General features: G+C 45.7%; 1 protein-coding gene across 1 annotated transcript in view; it reads right to left on the bottom strand.

The window, feature by feature from the left end:
* Positions 1-3,358, bottom strand: part of LOC119276252 (putative cytochrome c oxidase subunit 5b-like) — a 5,363-nt gene extending 2,005 nt beyond the window's left edge. Inside the window, exons 1-3 of the mRNA XM_037557280.1 lie at positions 3,105-3,358; positions 2,927-3,018; positions 2,771-2,821 (exon numbers count right to left, since the gene is read on the bottom strand). Of these exons, the coding sequence (XP_037413177.1) occupies positions 2,771-2,821; positions 2,927-3,018; positions 3,105-3,249 (288 nt within the window). The 5' untranslated portion in view covers positions 3,250-3,358. The remainder of the gene's footprint in view (positions 1-2,770; positions 2,822-2,926; positions 3,019-3,104) is intronic.
* Between the last annotated feature and the right edge of the window lie 18,248 nt (positions 3,359-21,606).

Here is a 21,606-nt window from a genome sequence, read left to right as displayed (position 1 = left end):
CCTTCATTGCTACTACTGCTTCACCCAGAGAACAGAAGAGTGCTGTTTCTTGCGCTAAGGAAAAGAAAAGAGTTAGGGGAGAGGGAGCCACTGCCACCAGTGCTGCCAAGGTGGCTTGGGTCGCTGTTACTGTTCTGAATTCTGTTTCTGTGGAGCTTGCAGTGTGCTATTGCAATGTGTCATGTTCGCTAGAATATTTGTGTGTGTGCTTCACTGTGATCAATAAAACGCAATTTTCTGTTCAAGCCATATATACCTCTGTAATTGGGTCATCAGCCCAGATTTATGTGGGTCACGTAACCGTGTTCAGAACTAGCTTACCAAACACACTGCGATTAGGGTGTGTTTGGGTGATGCCCATACTAGCCTTACCAAATGTTGGCATGAGTTGGCTTGCCAATTTTTTGGCCAATCATCACCCTCATTTGGCCAACTATTTGGCAAAAATCTGTTAGAGGGAGGGGTGCACACCCAATGGTAACCAAAATTTCAGGCAACAAAGCAAACAATAAAAAATAGGCAAACAATAATTTGGCAGGGCTAGTCTGGGCAGCGAACCAAACAGACCATTAGTGATCCGGTTTCTTGTCCTGGATTCCTGGTAACTATGGTTTACCCCGTGTAATCAACAAAAATTGGCACGGCATGTTCCATTCTGGAAATAGTAGATATAAAATATAACATCACAACTCACATAACAGAAAATATGCATCAGTGGGCTTGCAGTAAGAGCCTTGAGAGATTTACAAGGACATATTATGACGGGTATTCACAGCCTTCTGTTTGGAACAGAAAACAAGCTGTCAGAGTAAAGCTGAGTTTTCATACAAGTCATGACTGTAGAAACTGTACTGGCTGGGGGAAACATTATTAACTCTTATGTCATGACCGTATGAGCCAGGAGTAAGGGCATGTTCAGAGTTCTCTAGTGCCACGAAATCCTCAACTCCTGCTCCCAATTTTGGAATCTCACTCCTCGTACGAAAAAGCCGAGCGTTGTTCCGTTCGGTTGCCTCGCTCCGGCTCCCGGTTCGTGGCACGGGCTGACAGCCCGATAAAATAGCATCTCCCGGTTCGTGGTACGGGCTGGCAGCCAAATAAAATAGCATCTGGCATCTTCGGGGCAGATGGCAGGCCAGAGCTTTGAGCCAAACAAGTAGCATCTCCCTGAATTCTCTATCTTCCAGAACTTTCCGATAAAAAAAAGGAAAACTACCATCTCCATCTCTGACCTGTCCTCCGCGCATGAGAAAACCCAGGGGCATATATTTCCGGCTCCCGCAGGCAGGCTGCTGCACAAGCGGCTCCTCGCGATAGTCGACTCCACCTCCGGGCTCGTCATCACCGCCGCAACAGCCACCACTCACAGAGCCGGATATATTTCCTCCCCACATGAGAAAACCCAGGGGCATATGTTTCCACCTACCGACTCCTAAACGGGACTTCCAGCCTCATGGCCGCTTCTTAACCGGGCCCTCCAGCCTCGTGTCGACTGTTGTGCGCCCTCGTTCGCCAAGGTGCCCGCCGTGCATGGGGCCTTCCACAGGGTGGCGAAGGGTGAGGCTGGGGAAGGACTCCGACAGCGGGAACTTTGATGCTGCTGGCTGGAGAAACCGGCGAGGTGACGGAGGAAGCTACTACTGCTGGCCGTACAGCTTGTGTGGTCGGTGCATTCAATTTGCAGCCTGAGCGCCACCTAGGAAGGTTCTGCACGGGGAGGATCGCCAAAGATGCCTCAGAGCTCCAGGAATGATTTGCCGGCAGCGATGGCTACCCTCGGTGCTGACACTCTGGGCGTCCTCGGCCATGGTGTGAAGAGCAAGGAGAGGGGGGATGAGAGGGAGAGATCTGTGGCACGGAGTAAGTGGAGGCAGAGGGGTTTGGTTCACATCACGAGTGGGGAGTGAAAGCGAAATACTTTTTCCCACTTATCGGCGGGACTGTGGGTAATATTCTCCAACAATGTGAATCACTGCTCCATATACCCCAATTTCTGGTGCTCTGCGATTTTGTACTGTGGGCCCTCTGTGCTCCACAGATCTCACTCCGTGTAGCTGGACCGTCCAGGCAGGCCCCGCCTGCGGAGTTGGCAGATCTGCGAACTGGAGGGTTGCCAAACATGGCCCAACAGCTTTTGAATTACACTGCTTAATAGTGTAAACAAATCAAGTTTTCAGCCCATTATATCTATATCTATGTATACACACACACACACATATGCAACCGTGAAATGCATAAGATAATGAGCCAGTACTTAATGCATTAATAAAAGAAGTTTAAGCCAACAGAAATCCTTCTAATGTAGCAATTTCCAGTGAAGAAGGTTTACAGCCTTTGTCATAACTCATAAAATCACATGAAGAAGGTTTACACCCTTGGTCATACCTCATAAAATCACAAATTAACCAGCAAAGGCAGGGGTAAATAATGATCATTTGACCGAACAGCATGAAATGACCATTGATGTTATGGTAGACAGGGAACAAGGAAAAATTAAACACAGCAGCCATTAGATAGAACACCCACGAGTTTCTGCACAGATGGATGATGGCATATTGATGAACTGCGTGCATAGACAAACCTCCAAAGTGCATCAGGACATCACAGAACATTACTGGAAAGATACATGCACGATACATCCCAATCAATTCATTAAACTACCAATCAATAAATTAGACACCGAAGTGCTCAGAACAAGCGTGTATGATCCCATTCCCATATTAAGATCAAATAACAGACAGCCAAGATAAACCTAGTATCAACACCTCACCTTGGTACCAAAGGGACCGACAGGAGGATCCATGTCGAAGCGCTTCTTCCCCTGCGAAACCACAACCAGATCGAGACATTACAGCCCATTCCACGAACCCAACCAAACGGGGCACTCCAGCCGGAATCTCCAAACCCAAGGCCCAATCCATCTCACCTGGAGCTCCGCCTCGAGCTCCTCGCGCTCCAACCCCGTGGCAATGGGCATGACGTCCTCCACACTCGTCCCTGACGCCGCCGGCTTGTCCGCTGCAGAAACACGCCAATCCACCAGTCGATCAGCGCCAGGAACCTCCACGACAACGAGATCTGGGGAGGGGGCAGTTGGGCCTTACCAGAGAGGAGGAGCCCAGTGCGGCGGAAGGCCGCGACCGCCGTGGAGAGGGGAGCGGCCCGGGCGCTGGCCGGGGAGGGGGCCGCGCCGGCTGCGGCGGCAGCGCGGCGGAGGGCGGGGGCTAGGGTTTGGAGGCGGCGCCACATGGTGCGTGCGTGTGCTCTCAGGTCACGGCGGCGGCCTCCTCGGGGGAAAGGGAAATGGAGTGGAGACGCGAGCGAGAAGGGCAGGCTCGATTTGATCTGACCAGAGAGGGGGGAGGAGGTCAAAGGACAAGACGGATGGTATGCGGCCTGCGGGGGGTGGTGCGTCGAGGTCCGTGCGGGCTGATGGACGGACGGGATCGGAGGTTGGACTGTGAAATGTGGGGAGAGTGACAAGTGTTCGAGTTCGCAATGGCTGCCGCCTCTCGTGTAGTACCTAGGAGAGTTGCCTAAAAAAAACCTACTCTCCGTCCCATAATATAAGCGTTGTGTCAAAAACGCGCTTATATTGTGAGACGAAGGAAGTGCCTAGTAGGAGACAAAACCCCACCTCTCCCTCTCCGCCGCACGTTACTTCGACGCCGACGTTCACCCCCACCCGCCGTCCGCCACTCCGGCGACGTCGGCCACCTTCCCCTTATCCTTCGCGTGGATCTGATGCCATGGCCTCAAGCCCCAACTCCGCTGCTGCCCCTTCCCGTAGGGCGAGCGACCGGCTGGTGGTCTCTGGGCTTGGCATCTCCTCCTGCTTCGAGTCGTCCGGCGTCCGTGGCGGTCAGGAGGTCTCATCCGGGCGCGCCGCGCGGAGGGCGCTCATGGTGGCCCTGTGACCCATGGTCGAGCGGAGCAAGACCTATGGCAGGTGGCGCCTTGGGCCCCAGTCATGTCGTCCAAGAAGACGCTTTGGAGGCGTCACCACGACCGCGATCTGCAGGTGCTGCTGCAACAACCTCCCCACCCTGCTTCGTCTTCCCCGCGCCACGAGATGTCCCCAAAGATGGACAACCTCAGCTTGTGATGCCTCTGCGAGGGTCACTTCCAGCGGAACTACATCAACCAGATCATCTGCATTAGATGCGGTGGCGAAGGACACTGCTCTAGGGGTTGCAAGAGGCCACACAACCCCTCCTCGGAAGCGGAGCTCCACCAACAAGTTGTGGTCATTGTGGCGAGTCGCGCCTCCCGCGGGCTGATACGTCTCCAACGTATCTATAATTTTTTTTATTGTTCCATGTTATTATATTATCAATATTGGTTGTTTTATATGCATTATTATGTTATTTTATATCATTTTTTGGGACTAACCTATTAACCTAGTGCCGAGTGCCAGTTGTTATTTTTTCCTTGTTTTTATCTTTACAGAAAATCAATACCAAACGAAGTCCAAACGGAATGAAACTTTTTAATGATTTTTTTTGGACCACAAGACACCCTGAGGTCGATGTGTGGAGTAATAGTAGTAGATGCAGGCAGGAGTCGGTCTACTTGTCACGTACGTGATGCCTACATACATGATCATTGTCTTGTATATCATCATAACTATGTGCTTTTCTATCAATTGCTCAACAATAAAAAATTACTGACCGTATGCTTTCTTTCAAGAGAGAAGCCTCTAGTGAAAATTATGGCCCCGGGGTCTATCTTTTATCATATTATTTTCAAATCTATAAAATCAAAAATACAAAAATGCCTTGCTGTAATTTATTTACTTTTATTTTATTTAGCACTTTTACTTATCTTTTATATCTATCACTATCAGATCTCATCCTTGCAAGTAACCGTGAAGGGATTGACAACCCCTTTATCACGTTGGGTGCAAGTATTTGTTTGTTTGTGTAGGTGCAATTATTTGTTTGTTTGTGTAGGTGCAATTATTGAGGACTTGTGTGTTCCTCCTACTAGATTGATACCTTGGTTCTCAACTGAGTGAAATACTTATCTCTACTTTGCTACACCATCCTTTTCCTTTTCAAGGGAAAAAACAACGCAAGCTCAAGAAGTAGCATGGCCGCCGCCCTCGCGCAGTGTGCTGCCGCCGCCTCCTCCCCCGACGGTGTCGGACGCGCCTGTGATGGAAAACCCGTGGCCCCGCCTTGCCGCTCCACGCCCCCCGGCACACAAGTTGGCACTGCCCATGGACACAGAAATGGGTCCTGCTGACATGTGCATTGTGCGCTGCACTCATGCCATGGAGGATTTGGAGAGGTGTCTTCAACACGCCATGGTGGTTTATGCTGGAGGGGCTCGGCGGGACATCTCGCCGGAGTTCATCTTGGAGGCGCTCGCTGCCAAGGCTGGGATCAAGTCGGCGTGGGTGTCCATCCACTGTTACAGACTGAAAGACTACCTCATCGTCTTCACGCGGCAAGAGCACATGCATAGGATGAGTGAGCTGCATGCGGTGGATCACAAAGGTGTTCGGCTGTTCTTCAGGCCATGGAACTGTCAGGCACAAGCGGTGCATGCTGCGTTCCATATCAAGGTGAAGCTGGTGCTTGAAGGTGTTCCTCCCCATGCATGGGAGCACGGTGTTACAGAGAGTCCACTGAGTTCCTCCTGCCTGGTTGACATGCTCGAGACGGAAACCAGTTCGCAGGCCGACCTCTCGGCGTTCAAGCTCACGGCATGGACGACGCAGCCGGACAAGATCCCTTCTTTCCATTGGTTGGCGGTGCCTGAGCCTGGTCTGCGGTCACCTTTGATGGAGCCGTCGTTGTTGCAGTACAAGGTGTTAATTCACTTAGATGAGGTGCTCGATTACAGAGTGGCGGATGAGCCATTGTTCATGGGTGCTTCCTCGGACAGTGGGCAGAGTGGAATCCCGGAGCAAGACAGTGATTTCGAAGGTCGTGGGGTGGAGTGCTTGCATTGCGACCTGGCTGGCAATTCGGGCTTCAGGACATTCTCGGTGTTCCGACGAGGGGGCATTGTGGTGTTGTCACCGCCGGTGAGCTGAGGGACAACAAGGGGAGGGCCATGGAGGAGCTGGACTGGCACCTCCTCCACATGCAAGTGGTGGCTAAGGTGGCCCCGGCAGCCTATGTCGAGTCAGTCCGCGATAGGGTCACGGTCAGACCCACGACTTTTGACTGCCTGATGATGTAGGGTGGAACCCTAGGGGCCGATCTTTCACAATTTGGAGGGGGATTCCCGAAGAACGCGAAGAACACACGAGTGGAAAACACTAAAATCAACTAGATCTAATCGCAGGTGTGCTAGATCCAAGTACACAAAGAGGGAAACAAAGGTCCAAATCCACTCCATGAAGGAGGTCTTGAATCCACTAGCGGATCTTCCCACAAGGGGGGTCTTGAATCCACTTGGGGGATCTTCTTCTAGGAGGCCTTGGTCTCTAATGGAGTAGGGGTACAAGTGGATGAGCAAAGCTCTATCTCCAAAATGAGCTATCACATTGCTAACCCTAAAACATAGGTGGAGGAACACTACTAGAATCAGCTTCTTTGCCGCCCGCCATGGCGGACGGCAAAGGCATGGATGGCGGACGGTAAAGTCCTATGCCGTCCACCAGCGGACGGTAAAATGTCCGTCTGAACGAGTGTCGGCAAAGGCCTTCTTTGTCATCTGCTTCATAGAAGCGGACGGCAAAGGGTTGTGCCGTCCGCTGTCGTAGCCAAGCAGACGGCAAAGATCTCAAACGGCAGTGGGGTGGGTGAGAGAAGTTAGTGAAGGAAATATGCCCTAGAGGCAATAATAAAGTTATTATTTATTTCTTTATTTCATGATAAATGTTTATTATTCATGCTAGAATTGTATTAACCAGAAACATGATACATGTGTGAATACATAGACAAACATATAGTCACCAGTGTGCCTCTACTTGACTAGCTCATTAATCAAAGATGGTTATGTTTCCTAACCATAGACATGAGTTGTCATTTGATTAACGGGATCACATCATTAGGAGAATGATGTGATTGACATGACCCATTCCGTTAGCCTAGCACTTGATCGTTTAGTATATTGCTATTGCTTTCTTCATGACTTATACATGTTCCTGTAACTATGAGATTATGCAACTCCCGTTTACCGGAGGAACACTTTGGGTGCTACCAAACGTCACAACGTAACTGGGTGATTATAAAGGAGTACTACAGGTGTCTCCGAAGGTACATGTTGGGTTGGCATATTTCGAGATTAGGTTTTATCACTCCGATTGTCGGAGAGGTATCTCTGGGCCCTCTCGGTAATGCACATCACTATAAGCCTTGCAAGCAATGTAGCTAATGAGTTAGTTACGGAATGATGCATTATGTAACGAGTAAAGAGACTTACCGGTAACGAGATTGAACTAGGTATTGGATACCGACGATCGAATCTCGGGCAAGTAACATACCGATGACAAAGGGAACAAAGTATGTTGTTATGCGGTTTGACCGATAAAGATCTTCGGAGAATATGTAGGAGCCAATATGGGCATCCAGGTTCCGCTATTGGTTATTGACCAAGAATAGTTCTAGGTCATGTCTACATAGTTCTCGAACTCGTAGGGTCCGCACGCTTAAGGTTTCGATGACAGTTATATTATGAGTTTATGAGTTTTGATGTACCGAAGGAGTTCGGAGTCCCGGATGAGATCGGGGACATGACGAGGAGTCTCGAAATGGTCGAGACGTAAAGATTGATATATTGGACGACTATATTCGGAGTTCGGAAAGGTTCCGAGTGATTCGGGTATTTATCGGAGTACCGGAGAGTTACGGGAATTCGCCGGGAGAAGTTTTGGGCCTTATTGGGCCATACGGGAAAGAGAGAGGGGCTGCCTAGGGCAGGCCACGCGCCCCCCAAAGCCTAGTCCAAATTGGACTAGGGGGAGGGGCCGCACCCCCTCCTTCCTTCCCTTCTCTCTTCCCTTTCCTTCTCTCCTACTCCTACTACATGGAAGGGCTCCTAGTTCTACTAGGAAAGGGGGAATCCTACTCCCGGTGGGAGTAGGACTCCCCTAGGGCGCGCCATAGAGAGGGCCGGCCCTTCCCCTCCTCCACTCCTTTATATGCGAGGGCAGGGGGCACCCCATAGGGACACAAGTTGATCTACAGATCGTTCCTTAGCCGTGTGCGGTGCCCCCCTCCACCATATTCCACCTCGGTCATATCATCGCGGAGTTTAGGCGAAGCCCTGCGCCGGTAGAGCATCATTATCGTCACCACGCCGTCGTGCTGACGGAACTCATCCCCGACACTTTGCTGGATTGGAGTCCGGGGATCGTCATCGAGCTGAACGTGTGCTGAACTCGGAGGTGCCGTACGTTCGGTACTTGGATCGGTCGGATCGTGAAGACGTACGACTACATCAACCGCGTTGTCATAACGCTTCCGCTTACGGTCTACGAGGGTACGTGGACAATACTCTCCCCTCTCGTTGCTATGCCATCACCATGATCTTGCATGTGCGTAGGAAATTTTTGAAATTACTACGTTACCCAACAGTGGCATCCGAGCCTAGGTTTTATGCGTTGATGTTATATGCATGAGTAGAACACAAGTGAGTTGTGGGCGATACAAGTCATACTGCTTACCAGCATGTCATACTTTGGTTCAGCGGTATTGTTGGATGAAGCGGCCCGGACCGACATTACGCGTACGCTTACGCGAGACTGGTTTTACCGCCGTGCTATGCACACAGGTGACTAGCGGGTATCTGCTTCTCCAACTTTAGTTGAACCAAGTGTGGCTACGCCCGGTCCTTGCGAAGGTTAAAACAGCACCAACTTGACGAACTATCGTTGTGGTTTTGATGCGTAGGTAAGAACGGTTCTTGCTCAGCCCGTAGCAGCCACGTAAAATTTGCAACAACAAAGTAGAGGACGTCTAACTTGTTTTTGCAGGGCATGTTGTGATGTGATATGGTCAAGACGTGATGAGATATAAGTTGTTGTATGAGATGATCATGTTTTGTTGAAGTTATCGGCAACTGGCAGAAGCCCTATGGTTGTCTCTTTGTTGCATAAGATGCAAGTACCAAATAATTGCTTTACTTTATCGCTATGCGATAGCAATAGTTGCAAGAGCAATAGTTGGCGAGATGACCATGTGAAGACACATTGATATAGATCAAGATGATGAAGATCATGGTGTCGTGCCGGTAACGATAGAGATCATGACAGTACTTTGGAGATGGAGATCAAAGGCGCAAGATGATCATGGCCATATCATGTCACATATTTTGATTGCATATGATGTTTATCTGTTATACATCTTATTCTGTTTTGTTTAACGGTAGCATTTTAAGATGATCTCTCACTGATTATCAAGAAGTGTTCTCCCTGAGTATGCACCGTTGCGAAAGTTCTTCGTGCTGAGACACCACGTGATGATCGGGTGTGATAGGATCTATGTTCAAATACAACGGGTGCAAAACAGTTGCACACGCGGAATACTCGGGTTAAACTTGACAAGCCTAGCATATACAGATATGGCCTCGGAACACGGAGACCGAAAGGTCGAGCGTGAATCATATAGTAGATATGATCAACATAGTGATGTTCACCATTGAAAACTACTCCATCTCACGTGATGATCGGTCATGGTGTAGTTGATATGGATCACGTAATCACTTAGAGGATTAGAGGGATGTCTATCTAAGTGGGAGTTCTTAAGTAATATGATTAATTGAACTTTAATTTATCATGAACTTAGTCCTGGTAGTATTTTGCAAATTATGTTGTAGATCAATAGCTTGTGTTGTTGCTTTCATATGTTTATTTTGATATGTTCCTAGAGAAAATTGTGTTGAAAGATGTTAGTAGCAATGATGCGGATTGGATCCGTGATCTGAGGTTTATCCTCATTGTTGCATAGAAGAATTATGTGCTTAATGCACCGCTAGGTGACAGACCTATTGCAGGAGCAGATGCAGATGTTATGAACGTTTGGCTAGCTCAATATGATGACTACTTGATAGTTTTGTGCACCATGCTTTATGGCTTAGAATCGGGACTTCAAAAACATTTTGAACGTCATGGACCATATGAGATGTTCCAGGAGTTGAAGTTAATATTTCAAGCAAATACCCGAGTTGAGAGATATGAAGTCTCCAACAAGTTCTATAGCTAAAAGATGGAGGAGAATCGCTCAACTAGTGAGCATGTGCTCAGATTGTCTGGGTTCTACAATCGCTTGAATCAAGTGGGAGTTAATCTTCCAGATAAGATAGTGATTGACAGAATTCTCTAGTCACCACCACCAAGTTAGTAGAACTTCGTGATGAACTATAATGCAAGGGATGACGAAAACAATTCCCGAGCTCTTCGTGATGCTGAAATTGACGAAGGTAGAAATCAAAGAAAAACATCAAAAGTGTTGATGGTGGACAAGATCACTAGTTTCAAGATAAAGGACAAAGGGAAGAAGGGGAACTTCATGAAGAACAGCAAGCAAGTTGCTATTCAAGTGAAGAAACCCAAGTCTGGACCTAAGCCTAAGACTAAGTGATTACACTGCAAAGGAAATGGTCACTGGAAGCGGAAATGCCCTGAATATTTGGTGGATAAGAAGGATGGCGAAGTGAACAAGGGTATATTTGATATACAGGTTATTGATGTGTGCCTTACTAGTGTTTATAGTAGCCCCTGAGTATTTGATACTTGTTCGGTTGCTAAGATTAGTAACTCGAAACAGGAGTTACAGAATAAACAGAGACTAGTTGAAGGGGAAGTGACGATGAGTGTTGGAAGTAGTTCCAAGATTGATATGATCATCATCACACACTCCCTATACTTTCGGGATTAGTGTTAAACCTAAATAAATATTATTTAGTGTTTGCGTTAAGCATGAATATGATTTGATCATGTTTATTGCGATACAATTATTCATTTGAAGTTAAAGAATAATTGTTATTCTGTTTACATGAATAAGACCTTCAATGGTTATACACCCAATGAAAATAGTTTGTTGGATCTCGATCGTAGTGATACACATATTCATAATATTGATGCCAAAAGATGCAAAGTTAATAATGATAGTGCAACTTATTTGTGGCACTGCCGTTTGGGTCATATCGGTGTAAAGCGCATGAAGAAACTCCATAAAGATGGATTTTCGGAATCACTTGGTTATGAATCATTTGATGCTTGCGAACCGTGCCTTTTGGGCAAGATGACTAAAACTCCGTTCTCCGGAACAATGGAACAAGCTACTGACTTATTGGAAATAATACATACCGATGTATGCGATCCAATGAGTGTTGATGCTCGTGGCAAGTATCGTTATTTTCTGACCTTCACAAGATGATTTGAGCAGATATGGGTATATCTACTTGATGAAACATAAGTCTGAAATAGTTAAAAGGTTCAAAGAATTTCAGAGTGAAGTGGAAAAATCATCGTAACAAGAAAATAAAGTTTCTGCGATCTGATCGCGGAGACAAATATTTGAGTTATGAGTTTGGTTTTCAATTAAAACAATGTGGAATAGTTTCACAGCTCACGCCACCTGGAACACCACAACGTTATGGTGTGTCCGAATGTTGTAACCGCACTTTATTGGATATGGTGCGATCTATGATGTCTCTTACTGATTTACCACTATTGTTTTGGGGTTATGCATTAGAGACAGCTGCATTCACGTTAAAAGGGCACCATCTAAATCCGTTGAGACGACACCGTATGAACTATGGTTTAGCAGTAAACCTAAGCTGTCGTTTCTTAAAGTTTGGAGTTGTGATGCTTATATGAAAAAGGTTTTCAACCTGATAAGCTCGAACCCAAATCGGAGAAGTGCGTCTTCATAGAATACCCAAAGGGAACTGTTGGGTACTCCTTCTATCACAGATCCGAAGGCAAAACATTCGTTGCTAAGAATGGATCCTTTCTAGAGAAGGAGTTTCTCTCGAAAGAAGTGAGTGGGAGGAAAGTAGAACTTGATGAGATAACTGTACCTGCTCCCTTATTGGAAAATAGTTCATCACAGAAATCTGTTCCTGTGACTACTACACCAATTAGTGAGGAAGTTAATGATGATGATCATGAAACTTCAGATTAAGTTACTACAGAACCTCGTAGGTCTTCCAGAGTAAGATCTGCACCAGAGTGGTACTGTAATCCTGTTCTGGAAGTCATGTTACTAGACCATGATGAACCTACGAACTATGAGGAAGCGATGATGAGCCTAGATTCCACGAAATGGCTTGAGGCCATAAAATCTGAGATGAGATCCATCTATGAGAACAAAGTATGGACTTTGATTGACTTGCTCGATGATCAGAAAGCCATGTTAAATAAATGGATTTTCAAGAGGAAGACGGACATTGATAGTAGTGTTACTATCTACTAAAGCTCGACTTGTTGCAAAAGGTTTTCGACAAGTCAAGGTGTTGAATACGATGAGATTTTCTCACTCGTATCGATGCTTCAGTCTGTCTGAATCATGTTAGCAATTGCCACATTTTATGAAATCTGGCAAATGGATGTCAAAACTGCATTCCTTAATGGTTTTCTTAAAGAAGAGTTGTATATGATGCAACCAGAAGATTTTGTCAATCCTAAAGGTGCTAACAAAATGTGCAAGCTCCAGCGATCCATCAATAGACTGGTGCAAGCATCTCGGAGTTGGAATATACGCTTTGATGAATTGATCAAAGCATATGGTTTTATACAGACTTTTGAAGAAGCCTGTATTTACAAGAAAGTGAGTGGGAGCTCTGTAGCATTTCTAATATTATATGTGGATGACATATTGTTAATTAGAAATGATATGGAAATTTTGGATAGCATGAAAGGATACTTGAATAAGAGTTTTTCAAAGCAAGACCTCGGTGAAGCTGCTTACACATTGAGCATCAAGATCTATATAGATAGATCAAGACACTTGATAAGATTTTTCAATGAGTACATACCTTGATAAATTTTTGAAATAGTTCAAAATGGAACAGTCAAAGAAGGAGTTCTTGCCTGTGTTGCAAGGTGTGAATTTGAGTAAGACTCAAGACCCGACCATGGCAGAAAATAGAAAGAGAACGAAAAGTCATTCCCTGTGCCTCAGTCATAGGTTCTATAAAGTATGCTATGCTGTGAACCAGACCTATTGTATACCTTCCTCTGTGTTTGGCAAAGGAATACAATTTTGATCTAATAGTAGATCACTAGACAACGGTATAGAATATCCTTAGTGAGGACTAAGGAAATACTTCTCGATTATGGAGGTGATAAAAGAGCCTGTCGTAAAGAGTTACATCGGTGCAAGTTTTTACACCGATCCATATGACTCTAAGTCTCAATCTGGATACATATTGAAAGTGGGAGCAATTAGCTAGAGTAGCTCCATGCAGAGCATTGTAGACATAGAATATTTGCAAAATACATACGGCTCTGAATGTGACAGACCCGTTGACTAAACTTCTCTCATGAGCAAAACATGATCATACCTTAGTACTCTTTTGGGTGTTAATCACATAGCGATGTGAACTAGATTATTGACTCTAGTAAACCCTTTGGGTGTTGATCACATGATGATGTGAACTATGGGTATTAATCACATGCAGATGTGAATATTGGTGTTAAATCACATAGCGATGTGAACTAGATTATTAACTCTAGTGCAAGTGGGAGAGTGAAGGAAATATGCCCTAGAGGCAATAATAAAGTTATTATTTATTTCCTTATTTCATGATAAATGTTTATTATTCATGCTAGAATTGTATTAATCGGAAACATGATACATGTGTGAATACATAGACAAACATATAGTCACTAGTATGCCTCTACTTGACTAGCGCATTAATCAAAGATGATTATGTTTCCTAACCATAGACATGAGTTGTCATTTGATTAATGGGATCACATCATTAGGAGAATGATGTGATTGACATGACCCATTCCGTTAGCCTAGCACTTGATCGTTTAGTATATTGCTATTGCTTTCTTCATGACTTATACATGTTCCTGTAACTATGAGATTATGCAACTCCCGTTTACCGGAGGAACACTTTGGGTGCTACCAAACGTCACAACGTAACTGGGTGATTATAAAGGAGTACTACAGGTGTCTCCGAAGGTACATGTTGGGTTGGCGTATTTTGAGATTAGGTTTTGTCACTCCGATTATCGGAGAGGTATCTCTAGGCCCTCTCGGTAATGCACATCACTATAAGCCTTGCAAGCAATGTAGCTAATGAGTTAGTTACGGAATGATGCATTATGTAACGAGTAAAGAGACTTGCCGGTAACGAGATTGAACTAGGTATTGGATACCGATGATCGAATCTCGGGCAAGTAACATACCGATGACAAAGGGAACAAAGTATGTTGTTATGCGGTTTGACCGATAAAGATCTTCGTAGAATATGTAGGAGCCAATATGGGCATCCAGGTTCCGCTATTGGTTATTGACCAAGAACAGTTCTAGGTCATGTCTACATAGTTCTCGAACCCGTAGGGTCCGCACGCTTAAGGTTTCGATGACAGTTATATTATGAGTTTATGAGTTTTGATGTACCGAAGGAGTTCGGAGTCCCGGATGAGATCGGGGACATGACGAGGAGTCTCGAAATGGTCGAGACGTAAAGATTGATATATTGGACAACTATATTCGGAGTTCGGAAAGGTTCCGAGTGATTCGGGTATTTATCGGAGTACCGGAGAGTTACGGGAATTCGCCGGGAGAAGTTTTGGGCCTTATTGGGCCATACGGGAAAGAGAGAGGGGCTGCCTAGGGCAGGCCGCGCGCCCCCCCAAAGCCTAGTCCGAATTGGACTATGGGGAGGGCCGCACCCCCTCCTTCCTTCCCTTCTCTCTTCCCTTTCCTTCTCTCCTACTACTACTACATGGAAGGGCTCCTAGTTCTACTAGGAAAGGGGGAATCCTACTCCCGGTGGGAGTAGGACTCCCCTAGGGCGCGCCATAGAGAGGGCCGGCCCTCCCCCTCCTCCACTCCTTTATATACGAGGGCAGGGGGCACCCCATAGGGACACAAGTTGATCTACGGATCGTTCCTTAGCCGTGTGCGGTGCCCCCCTCCACCATATTCCACCTCGGTCATATCGTCGCGGAGTTTAGGCGAAGCCCTGCGCCGGTAGAGCATCATTATCGTCACCACGTCGTCGTGCTGATGGAACTCATCCCCGACACTTTGCTGGATCGGAGTTCGGGGATCGTCATCGAGCTGAACATGTGCTGAACTTAGAGGTGCCGTACGTTCGGTACTTCGATCAGTCGGATCGTGAAGACGTACGACTACATCAACCGCGTTGTCATAACGCTTCCGCTTACGGTCTACAAGGGTACATGGACAATACTCTCCCCTCTCATTGCTATGCCATCACCATGATCTTACATGTGCGTAGGAAATTTTTGAAATTACTACGTTACCTAACAGTTAGGGGTTAACGGCGTGTTCTTTTCCGTCCGCCAGCAGATGGCAAAGAGCTCAACTCGGCCAGCACTGAGAAGCGGCCACGCGACCAGCTATGCCATCTGCCAGCGGACGACAAAGAGCTTTGAATCTTTGTCGTCCACTGGCAGACAGCATAGCTGACCCTGTTTGCCAGTCCTGTTTGGTCACTTTGGCGTCTGCTGGCAGATGGCAAAGTGACCAAATAGGCAGCCCGGTGTTCCCAGTTTCTACAGGTAGCCGCCACGTGGCCTCTTTGCCGTCTGCTAGTAGTTGGCAAAGCTCTTTGCCGTCTGCTAGCAGACGGCAAAGAGGATATATATCCCCTGTTTTTATTTGAATCCATTTAATTTGGCAGGATTTCACACACAGATATACATACATACAACTCCAACATATCCAACAACATATAACAACATGTCCAACAAAATATTTCATCAAATCCAACATATCCAACAACATAGTTCAACAAAGTCCAACATATCCAGAAACAAGTTTCCAACAACATATCCATATAGACATATAATATACATATCCAAACAAGTTTTCATAAACAACAAGGAAGCAACAGAAGAATAGGACACTCCATCAATGCAAGCTTCCTCATCTAAAGCAAATCTGCAAATTGGGAAAGATGAAAGTTAGAAGAAGAAGAAGAAGAAGAAGATTCTTCTTCTTCTTCTTCTTCTTCTCCTCCTCCTTTTCTTCTAGCTAGTCTTCTTCTTCTTCTTCTTCTTCTTCTTCTTCTTCTTCTTCTTCTTCTTCTTCTTCTTCTTCTTCTTCTTCTTCTTTTCTTCCTATTCCTTCTTTTCTTCCTCTTCCTTGATTTTCTTCATTTTATTATGTCATTTGTGGACTAAATAGGCTAAGGTAGGTAAAAACGCCATTTTTGGGCTAAGGTAGGTAAAAATGCTAAGTGTGTAGGTCAATTTAGAGCTAAGCTAGGTAAATGGGTCATTTTGGAGCTAACGTAGGTTAAATGGATCATTTTGGAGCTAACGTAGGTTAAATGGATCATATTGGAGCTAAACTAGGTAAACTTGGTCATTTTTGAGCTAACCTAGCTAATTATGCCATTTTTTGACCTAACTAAGCTTATTGTGTCATTTTAAAGGACAACAAGCTAAGTATATGACATTTATGAGGTTAGCAAGGTTATTATGCCATTTACGAATAAAAACAAGCAAGAGGAGGAAAAGAAGAAGAAGAAGAAGAAGAACTTCTTCTTCTTCTTCTTTTCTTCCTATTCCTTCTTTTCTTCCTCTTCCTTGATTTTCTTCATCTTATTATGTCATTTGTGGACTAAATAGGCTAAATTATGTCATAAATGGACTAAATAGGCTAAATAAGAAGAAAAATACCATTATCACGGAGGTGAAGGAACGGTCGGGGCTGCGCCAGTGGCAGACGTAGGTGAAGGACCGGTCGGGGTTCTGCCATTGCCAGACGCAAAAGGATTGGTCGATGCTTGTCGGGAGGCATGCTGCACCAAAGATCATTTCCAATAATGTCTCGTTAGCATGATGCAACTGAAATGTGAATACTAGTAACTAACAACCATTCAAATCAAACTCACTGTGGTCGCCGGAGCAATCCGGGGCATCGGCGGAGGGGTCTGACCGTTTTTCTCGCACATGGTCTGCACATTTGGTTCTCACGAGTCAATCATATTAGTTAGTAATGCGAACATTACGTGCATGATTTGGCTAATATGCACGAGAAACGTACCACGAGGAGCTCGTATAGGGCCCGGTGAGACGCCTCGTTCCGGTTCCTCTCCTCCTCCAACAGTTTAGCAGTCTTCTCCTCCATCTCCCTCTCCCTCTCCGCCGCCTCCCTTTTTGCCTCCTCCAAAAGCGCCTGGGTGTTCAATCTCTCTTTCTCAACCAATGCCTGCAACACACCACTCCTCATTAGCATTGTAATTATCGACGGACACACACACAATGTAATGGAGGAAAGGTGAGAGAGTCCGTATAACTAACCGCCATGGCGAGCTCCGCGGGCCGTGCACGAGGCGTTATCTCAGGAGCAGAGCTACTCTGGCACTTCTTGATCTGTGAGAGAGTCCTAGGGCAACGTATCAGTCCATCACCAATGGCTATGGAGCCATGGGACCTCCCGCCACCAGATATCATCACCAGCTCTGTATCAAAAGGATCCTGGCTCGGGTTAAAGTCCTCCCCTTTCGTCGCCTTCCCCTCATCTCTGTACCTCACGAGCTTGTGGTGGGAGGAGATGTTTGGTGAAGCTCTCTGGATGATCTAGGTCAGACTCGGAGAATGCCTTGGCCTTCTTGTAAGGGGCACTATGGGCCATGCCATAGAGGTCGAACAGATTTTGCACGGGCTTCTTGTTGTGGTGCGCCCGAGAGAGAGGAACAAACTATTAATTAAGGGCTCAAGCTAGCATGAAGAATGATATTGCTATGTAAAATAGGTCATTTTGGAGCTAAGTAAGGTTACTATGTCATTTTCAGGGAAAATAAGCTAAATTTAGGTCATTTTGGAGGTAACCAAGATTATTATGCCATTTTTTACGAAAGTATGCTAATTATGTCATTATTGAGCTATCCAAGGTAGTTATGCCATTTTTTATCTAACTAAAGCATATTTAGGCATTTTATAGAGCTATCTAAGGTTATTATGTCTTTTTAGAGCTAATTATGTCATGAATGAACTCGCTAAGATTAGTTTAGGTCGTTATTGAGCTATCCAAGGTAGTTATGCCCTTTTTTAACTAACTAAAGCATATTTAGTTATTTTATAGAGCTATCTAAGGTTATTATGTCATTTTAGAGCTAATTATGTCATAAATGTACTATCCAAGGTAGTTATGCCATTTTTTAACTAACTAAAGCATATTTAGTTATTTTATAGAGCTATCTAAGGTTATTATGTCATTTTAGAGCTAATTATGTCATAAATGTACTATCCAAGGTAGTTATGCCATTTTTTAACTAACTAAGCATATTAAGTCATTTTGGAAGGGAAAAATGCTAGCATGAAGAATGAAATTGCATAATGATGTAGCAAACCACATACCTAGTGATCCCCGTACTCAAACAGGTTGGAGCTCCCTTGATGGTGTGGCACACCAACCATTTGGTCACGCTTATCCTTGGCCCTATGGTGTTCGACTAGCCATTGGGGAGAGCACCACATATCCACCGCCTCCCAACAGTCCATCTTATCCGCACACCATCTCGGGGGCACCTAAGTTAGTCAAGAGAAATTTCAGCACTACGCCTATGAATCGAATCAAGAAAACTAAGTTCAAGGCCTTAAGAATAGGTAATTACCTGCAAGTACTTCTCCTTACTCAGAAACTTGTCGCGACACTTCTTCTTGCCCCTCTTAATACCCTTCGAGCCGTAGTAGTCTCGAACGGCCTGCACCCGAGCCTCGTGTCGTAAGTTCTGAAGTAGGCGCTTGCACTCGGCTTCGAGTACCATAGACGCAGCCTCCTGTTCTCCTCCGAAACCCTGCAGAAGGTCTGCAATCAAACAAGACAACACTGATTAGTACAATCACTAGGTGGTGTTGATTTTTAATTCTGTAAAGGAGAAATTACCCAAAACCAACGGAACACAATGTTGGCCATTGTCTCGCACAAGACACCGGCGACCATCTCCTCCGGAGGGGCTGGGGTAACCGAGTACATCTCCCAGCTCAGTGCTAGCCGTGGAACCTGACCCTCACCGGGCAACGTGACCCACCCAGGGAAGTGCTGCCGACAAAACACACCAAGGACCTAGTTGGGCATGTGGACACCACGGGGGTGTACCCAACCCCTGCAGTGTGACAAGGCCAACACATTAGATATTAATTTGAAGAAACGTGAAGTCAAAAGGTTAAAAAAGAGTAAATGCACTTACTTCAACCCATTAGGCGCAATCAACCACCTCTTGTTGGGGGTTGTCGGCACGGGCGGGAGCTTTGTACAGCCATGCTTGTACACCTTCTTGCCCTTCTCAACCAGCTCGTCGTCGTTGTAGCTATCATCAGAAAAGGTGTCCTCGCTACCATCAGTAGGGCCACTAGCCTCCGGAGTCTCATGGGAAGAAGACTCCGGGACCGGAGTCTTCTGGCACGTAGACTCTGGGACCAGACTCACATGGGGCGAAGGATCGGTGACCCGAGTCTGGTGGGGTGAAGGATCGGCGACCCGAGTCTGGTGGGGCAAAGGATCGGCGACCCAAGTCTGGTGGGGCGAAGGATCGACGACCGGAGGCTCATGGACCGGAGTCCGAGACGGGTCCACGTCAGATGGAGCAGTCCTGTGGTCGGGTGAATCAGCTGGGGGTGGCGGCAAGGAAGGCGTAGCAGCCTTCCTACCTCTCCCGCTACCACGTCCACCTCTAGCCACCTTCTTCGTCCTCCCCCGACCTCTCCCAGCCGAAGAAGAAGCACCCACCGCTAATGTCTGCATACTGTCTAGCAGCGCTCTTCGGAGGGGCTGGGGTGGAATAATGTTTTCAGGGTACGGGAGTATATATAGGCGAAAGAAGTACGTCGGTGGAGCCTCGAGGGACCCACGAGGGTGGGGGCGCACCCACCCCCAGGGGGCACGCCGGGCACCCTCGTGGCTGCCTCGTTTGTTGCTTGACATCCACTCCAAGTCTCCTGGTTTGCACTTGTTCCAAAAAGATCGCTCCCGAAGGTTTCATCCCATTTGGACTCCATTTGATATTCCTTTTCTTTGAAACACTGAAATAGGCAAAGAAAACAACAATTCGGGCTGGGCCTCCGGTTAGTAGGTTAGTCCCAAAAATGATATAAAAGTGTAAAGTAAAGCCCATAAACATCCAAAACAGGTAATATAATAGCATGGAACAATCAAAAATTATAGATACGTTGGAGACGTATCAAGCATCCCCAAGCTTAATTCCTGCTCGTCCTCGAGTAGGTAAATAATAAAAATAGAATTTTTGATGTGGAATGCTACCTAGCATAATTCTCAATGTAATTTTCTTTATTGTGGCATGAATGTTCAGATCCAAATGATTCAAAATAAAAGTTCATATTGACATGAAAACAATAATACTTCAAGCATACTAACAAAACAATCATGTCTTCTCAAAAAAACATGGCTAAAGAAAGCTATCCCTACAAAATCATATAGTCTGGCTATGCTCTATCTTCATCACACAAAGTATTTAATCATGCACAACCCCGATGACAAGCCAAGCAATTGTTTCATACTTTAGTATTCTCAAACTTTTTCAACTTTCACGCAATACATGAGCATGAGCCATGGACATAACAATATATGTGGAATAGAATGGTGCTTGTGGAGAAGACAAAAAAAGAGAAGATAGTCTCACATCAACTAGGCGTATTAACGGGCTATGGAGATGCCCATTAATAGATATCAATGTGAGTGAGTAGGGATTGCCATGCAACAGATGCACTAGAGCTGTAAATGTATGAAAGCTCAACAAAAGAAACTAAGTGGGTGTTTATCCAACTTGCTTGCTCACGAAGACCTAGGGCGTTTTGAGGAAGCCCATCATTGGAATATACAAGCCAAGTTCTATAATGAAAAATTCTCACTAGTATGTGAAAGTGACAACATAGGAGACTCTCTATCATGAAGATCATGCTGCTACTTTCAAGCACAAGTGTGGCAAAAGGATAGTAGCATTGCCCCTTCTCTCTTTTTCTCTCATTTTTTTATTTGGCATTTCTCTTTTTTTTGTAAAGTCCGAAGTCTCATCCCAACTTGTGAGGGAATCATAGTCTCCATCATCCTTTCCTCACTTGGGACAATGCTCTAATAATGAAGATCATCACACTTTTATTTACTTACAACTCAAAATTACAACTTGATACTTAGAACAAAATATGACTCTATATGAATGCCTCCGGCGGTGTACCAGATATGCAATGAATCAAGAGCGACATGTATGGAATTATGAAGGTGGCTTTGCCACAAATACGATGTCAACTACATGATCATGCAAGAGCAATATGACAATGATGATGCGTGTCATAACAAACGGAACGGTGGAAAGTTGCATGGCAATATATCTCGGAATGGCTATGGAAATGCCATAATAGGTAGCTATGGTGGCTGTTTTGAGGAAGGTATATGGTGGGTGTATGGTACCGGCGAAAGTTGCGCGGCACAAGAGAGGCTAGCAATGGTGGAAGGGTGAGAGTGCGTATAATCC

Source organism: Triticum dicoccoides, chromosome 3B (assembly GCF_002162155.2).
Source record: "Triticum dicoccoides isolate Atlit2015 ecotype Zavitan chromosome 3B, WEW_v2.0, whole genome shotgun sequence".
Lineage (NCBI taxonomy): Eukaryota > Viridiplantae > Streptophyta > Magnoliopsida > Poales > Poaceae > Triticum > Triticum dicoccoides.
The sequence above is the reverse complement of the archived record's forward strand: the minus strand, read 5'-3'. Positions and strand labels throughout refer to the sequence as shown.